The sequence below is a fragment of the Monopterus albus genome, unplaced genomic scaffold, assembly GCF_001952655.1.
Source record: "Monopterus albus unplaced genomic scaffold, M_albus_1.0 scaffold6.1, whole genome shotgun sequence".
Taxonomy (NCBI): Eukaryota; Metazoa; Chordata; class Actinopteri; order Synbranchiformes; family Synbranchidae; genus Monopterus; species Monopterus albus.
In genome coordinates this window covers 2,295,856-2,301,637 of record NW_018127886.1, presented here as the reverse complement: position 1 = coordinate 2,301,637, position 5,782 = coordinate 2,295,856, and the positions used below count along the sequence as shown (strand labels likewise).

At 46.4% G+C, this 5,782-nt stretch overlaps 1 protein-coding gene across 1 annotated transcript in view; it reads right to left on the bottom strand.

Moving 5' to 3' along the window:
• The window catches only part of kmt2d (lysine (K)-specific methyltransferase 2D), a 30,068-nt gene that overhangs the window by 2,566 nt on the left and 21,720 nt on the right, over positions 1–5,782 (bottom strand). The window contains 11 exon segments of the mRNA XM_020615076.1: positions 1–20; positions 140–1,514; positions 1,623–1,744; positions 2,129–2,264; positions 2,362–2,486; positions 2,669–2,838; positions 2,939–3,020; positions 3,112–3,259; positions 3,371–3,535; positions 3,670–5,529; positions 5,578–5,782. The exon segment at positions 1–20 is cut by the window's left edge and continues 114 nt beyond it; the exon segment at positions 5,578–5,782 is cut by the window's right edge and continues 29 nt beyond it. Of these exon segments, the coding sequence (XP_020470732.1) occupies positions 1–20; positions 140–1,514; positions 1,623–1,744; positions 2,129–2,264; positions 2,362–2,486; positions 2,669–2,838; positions 2,939–3,020; positions 3,112–3,259; positions 3,371–3,535; positions 3,670–5,529; positions 5,578–5,782 (4,408 nt within the window).

Here is a 5,782-nt window from a genome sequence, read left to right as displayed (position 1 = left end):
TGGAACTCCCGGTCCCCAAACCCCAAAAAAAAAAAAAAAGTGAATAAGCTTTAGGTAGTGGTCAAAGAAATTATTTTAAGTGGAAAAGTGCAACACACACAAAGTCCTTATAGCAAAATGGGAACAGTACATAAGTTCTTACCATCTGGGGTAGTGTCACGGTACTGCAAATCCTCCATGCCATGCTCCAGAACACGCACCTCAAACAAGGGACGACCATCATCCTCGCTGATACGGCAGCGATAGCGACATCGCTTGTTGGGTACACGTGCACTCCAGTAAATGCGTGTGGCCTCATAGCCAACAGGGAATATGGCAGTGGGCGAGTGGAAGTTGGCCATCTGAGAAGGCAGCAGCTGGCCAACAGCATGAAAGATGAGACCACCAACACGGAACAGGTGGATGCGGTCACCTCGCTGCAAGATGCTGGCAATCTGCTTCACCTCATCACGCTCAATGTACACACGACGTAAAACAGCAAATGTGCTGAGTTCATCTTCACTGGGGCCCTTCAGCTTATGCTGGGTGCACAACATGGTCTTGTCCTTGAAGAACATGCAACGTGCCCGGATGGCACAAGCAAAGTGGTAGACATTTGGACAGCGCAATCTGTTGCAGCTGTTGGTGGCACCTGTTTTCTGGCAGTATGCACAAAGAGTCCGCAATCCACGGCGCAGGGCTACCTCCACATTGATAAGGGCACCCCCCTGTGTCTCATACACCTCTGTGGACCACAGGGCACAGTTAAGGTGGACCCAGAGGTCCACATCAATGTTCAGCAAACGAGCAGGCCCATCTGTAGCTCCATCACCCTCCTCATGGCAGAAACAGCATTTGCGTTTATCCCGAGGTAGCTTCTCTGGCCGAAGAGTAATGCGCAGGCGCTCCATCAGTTCAGACACCTCACGGCTGCTCTCTTTCTTAGACCCACCCTTACGTATTGAGATGACAATCTGAAGACGCTTCCAGCGAATCCCCTTCCATTTTTTCAGTTTGGGATGTACCACATCTTCATCAGGGGAGAAAGGCCTGCGCTGCTTTATAGCCTTAGGGGAAGACTCCATGGTGAACGGAGAATCTTTAGGAGGTTGAGCTGGATCCGTGGCTGAGTCCTCCTCCTTGGCAGCAGGATCCTGCTGCTCTTCGGTGGGAACAGTAGAATCAGGAACTGCAGAAGCAGTTGCTGGGTCAGTGGCTGACGCTGGAGCAGCAACTTGAGATTCTGTCTCATCAGTTGGTTGAGCAGCATCAATATGAGGACCAACATCCTGTTCAGGCTCATGCTTGATCTGAATACTGATGGGACTGGCGGGAGATGGAGATGGAGAATCAGATTTCTTGGAAGGTTCAGGTTCATTAGTTGGAACTGGGACAGATGGGGGAGGTTGTGGAGGAGATGGCGATGGGGGTGGCGATTCCTCCACTGGTATAACTGGAAGGTGGCGCACATCTAGATCATTTACATTGGTTGTGTAACAGTGCTGGACCGGTTTGTCTTCTTTTTCTGGGAATTCCTGGGGAAAAAAATACACATATGAGAGGTGCATCTTTCAGGAAATATATAATGCAATGCATATGATCAAAAATAATTCACAGTTCTCAAGAGGCCTATCATAACTGACCTGTTTAATAAGGGCCAGAATGTCCACTTGCTTTTTCAAAGTACAGCCTGGTAGAGAGACATCAAATTGCCTTAGCCACTCATCCTGACTGGGTGAAGCGCTGTCCTTTGTACACAAAGCTCCTGGAAAACATGACCACCTTAGTCATAATTTATAGATTAATAAAAATGCATTCATGTTTGAGATAAAGGTAAGTATACAAGTGTGTCCCTAGCAGTGCAGTCAATACATAGAGAAACTTTTGAACATCAAATCTGCTTAACACGCATCCTCAAGCTACAAGCCAGGGGCTGGAATCACAAGAAGCCAAAAAGCACAAGACTAAGACATTTTGTTTCCTTTAATAGATATTTTAAATTAAGCAGATGATTAATGACACTTGTCACATATGTTGAAGTGAATCTGTGTCGAGACAGTTCTGATGTCACAACCTGTATCATAAGCTTCCTAACCCAGTGAGACAACAGGACAAATTGAATGAGCAAAACCATCAATAAAATGTGTACCTGACTGGTCAGGTCCTTTCCCAAGTCCATCCACTCCCGGCACATCAGGGTTTTGGGGAGGGGAAGTCACCTCATAAGAACTTGGCATCCTAATGTTAAGCAACTGGGCCATTGCCATCATTACATGGTTCAGTTTCTGGAAAAAAAAGTTTGTTTTTTTTTCACATTTTTGTAAACTATGCATAAAGATTAACAGAGATTAAACAGGGTGCAGCGATATCATGGCATAGTACCTTGGCTGCAGCAGAAGACAACATGAAGGTAACAGACACTTCGTTGCTTTTGGCCTTGTCCCAGTGGTTGGTTGTGGAAACTACTTTGCTATCAGCTGCTTCAAATGGTTTGTTTTCTGGGAATGCTACAAGTAGAACGTGTATATATCCATCTTTAATGAATTTGCATTTCAAGCTTGCGTTGTAGCAATATAAACTGATTTGATGATAATAGTGACAAACAGACTTTAGTAGCGTGATGCAAAATATTCTCAGTGTATATCTCCATAACATGCTGATGTATACAATGTAATATTGCAACATTTACCTGGGATGGCAGTGCGAGGTATGAGGGGGATGATGGGGGATATTGCTCTTTCTGACTCCTCTTTAGGTTCCCGTAGGTGAGGGAAACGTGGTGTTTCATCTCCTACATTGCTCTCAGGGGATGATGCTGGAATGATGCTCTCTGGCGATTCCTCATCATCACTCTCCATCCTGTTAAAAAAAAGATATTCCTATTGCTTATAGCTACTCAACAACAAGAAATCAATGTATTCTCTTTGACAAACAACTCAAGACAACTGTCCTACTGTACCTGATGTCTTCATTTTGGTTGTGTGGTGGGGTGGGGAGTGCTGCTAGAATGTCTACACTCTTTACCTCTTCTGTGACAGACTCTGCAAGGAAATGTATAGAGAAGTCAGAACCAAATAGGTATAGATCAGCAAATAAACAAAATAAGAAAATGAAAAATAGTTCATAGTTTACCCATGGGCTCTTCTGCTGGCTCTGTGTCTTTCTGACCTTCAGATAGCTCCTCCCCAGGAGTCACTCCATTCAGCAGCTTGTGCTGTACCGAAGGTGGAGGAGTAGGTGGCAGGGAGGATGGTGGAGTTGGTGGATTGCTGAGGTTACTCTGTAAAGCCATAAGAAATATGCTCTTAAATCAACGTAATGTTTTGATCAACAACCAAATTTCACAGCCTGGAACAGTTAACCACTTGTACATGTTGCAGCTTAGTTATACCTTAGTGAGTAACTGAGAATAGTAGTCTGGAATATTGTCCAGCACTGCATTTCCAAAAGATCCTTTGAGCTGGGCTTTGCCACTGGCCGGGCTGCTTCCAAAAGGGGAAAATAGATCCAGACTGGCAGTGATAGAAGGCTCCATCAGGGGTAGCAGGGAGAGACCCTGGGAGGACAAATGTCTGTTAGTCTACATGACAAAGAACTACTCTTTAAAACATCACTAGCAAGATAAGCAAAATAAAAGGTGCAACCCCCCTAAATAGCCTAAAAAAAGAAATTCTTTTTTCATCCATTTACCTGTTTGAGTTGTTTTATCAGGGCTTCAGCACTTTTCCCAACTTCTTCCTTCTTATTCTTCTTCCGTGCATTAGGACCTCGGTCTCCAGTTGCCTTATTAGTTCGCTTTGGCTTTTGTACAGGAGGTCTTTTTGTTATAGACTGCAAATCCTGTAAGGGCCAAGCAAATAAATTAGATATTTCCCACAAACAGCAGCATGAGCACAAAAATGAATGAATGCACTGAAGAAAACATACCTCCATATTTTGTGGAGTCCCTTGAAGTTTTTGCTCTAACATTGCCAGTTTACTGTTGATGTGGCCATTGATCTCATTGTGTATACCTTCAGAAGGCCTCTGAGCACCAAGGTTCTTGGTTCTTAGGAGTTTCTGTAGTAGTTGCTGCCCAGTCTCAGATCTAGGGCCTTGAGTCCCAGGGTCTCCAGCCATGACAGAGCTAATATGGTTCGCAGAAGTAACCATCTCACCTGTTGCTTCTCGCTTTATACCCCCAGAATGAGCCTCTGCACCATCACAATGAACCTCCCTTGGTTCCTGTTTAATGTTTTGTACAGTTATCTTGCATAGTTCCCCTTCTTTAGGGATAGGTTGTGTGTGAGGAGTATGGATCTCTCTAATCTCCTGTGACTGAACAGAACTGCCTTTTTGTGGTCCATTAGGAATAAGCAAGGTTGTCTGAGATGTTTCATTGCATATGGCTGATATCTGAGTTTCTGTTTTGAGACCTGGGCAATCAAGTGGACTCTTGGCTCCAGGTGACCTGAGTGGAGATGCCTTAACTTGGCTGTATGGACTCCCCCTTCCAGCCCTATTGTCAGCTATAGATGGTGAGGAGACATGGGATGAATGGGGTGAAGCTGGGTGTGCTGGACTCATGCCGAAGGGACCTCTTGGAGAATATGCATGGGATGGAGAGCCCTGCATGCGGCCTGCTGCAGCTGCCGTAAGTACTTGTTGTTGGTTCTGGTTTGGAGTGGGTGGACGCATAGCCATAGCTTGATTAAAAGTATGCCGCTGTGGGTCCCCAGGAGAGTTAGGTAACGGTTGACGTGGCGATGTAGGTCTTACCATACGGCCCTGATCCATGGAGCGTGGCACTGGTACCTGGGCTCTCATAATATGTTGCTGCTGACTCATCTCCCCAACTTGAGTCTGTTGCTGCCCAGGAACCATCATCCCTTGCTGTATCTGAGGTGCAACACCAAGTTGTTGCCCCACCATGCCTGATTGCTGCTGAGTGCCCCCATATGGCATCTGCTGCCCAACCTGTGGTACCTGTCCAGGTGGCATGTGAGGCCTTACCTGACTTTGTTGGCCTTGACCCATTGACATCCGTAGCATCTGTCCCTGTTGGAGCTGTCTCTGTGCAATCATGGCTTGGATGTGCTGTATCTGCTGGTTTGGGGGAAGATTGCGAAGCTGAGGATTCTGAGCAATAATAGCCTGGATGTTGATTGAGGTACGGATCTGTCCAAGTGGAACCCCAGGCCTCTGTCCCATCATTCCTTGCTGCGGAGCTCTCATTATGCCCATCATGGCCTGTTGCTTTTGCTGCTGAGCCATAAGGGCTTGCTGTTGTAGACTTTGGCCCATGACAACAGGCTGTGGCTGACCAGGATGGCTCTGGCCTACAATCTGCTGCTGGGTGCTGGGATCCTGTGACTGCTGCATGGCATTTTGCACTTTTTGCTGATGTTGCTGATGACATAAAAAATCGGCCGGTTTCTCCTCCTCTTTAATAGTCATCAAATTAGGCCTGTCAACACCGAGGGGACTTTGCCTCTGGAAAGTGAGAGGAAGTTGTGACTGCTGTTGCTGAAGCACACTACTTTGGTGGTTTCCACCCAAGCCTGTTTGTTGCTCAGGCACTGACTGAGGATTTGATTGTTGCTGCTGGGCCACATAAACCTGGCTTTGATGCTGTTGCTGCTGTCGTCCCAAATCAGTTTGATGGTCATTTGCAGAGCCTAAGTGGGGCATCTGATTGGGAGTAGAGGATCCACTCTGATGTGGTGGTGTTCTTGAGTCAGGGCTCAGGATACCACCCTCTTTGGGGCCTATGTTTTTGCTGTCAGTAGCTCCCTTTTGCTGGGACGTTAACTTTTCGTCCGTC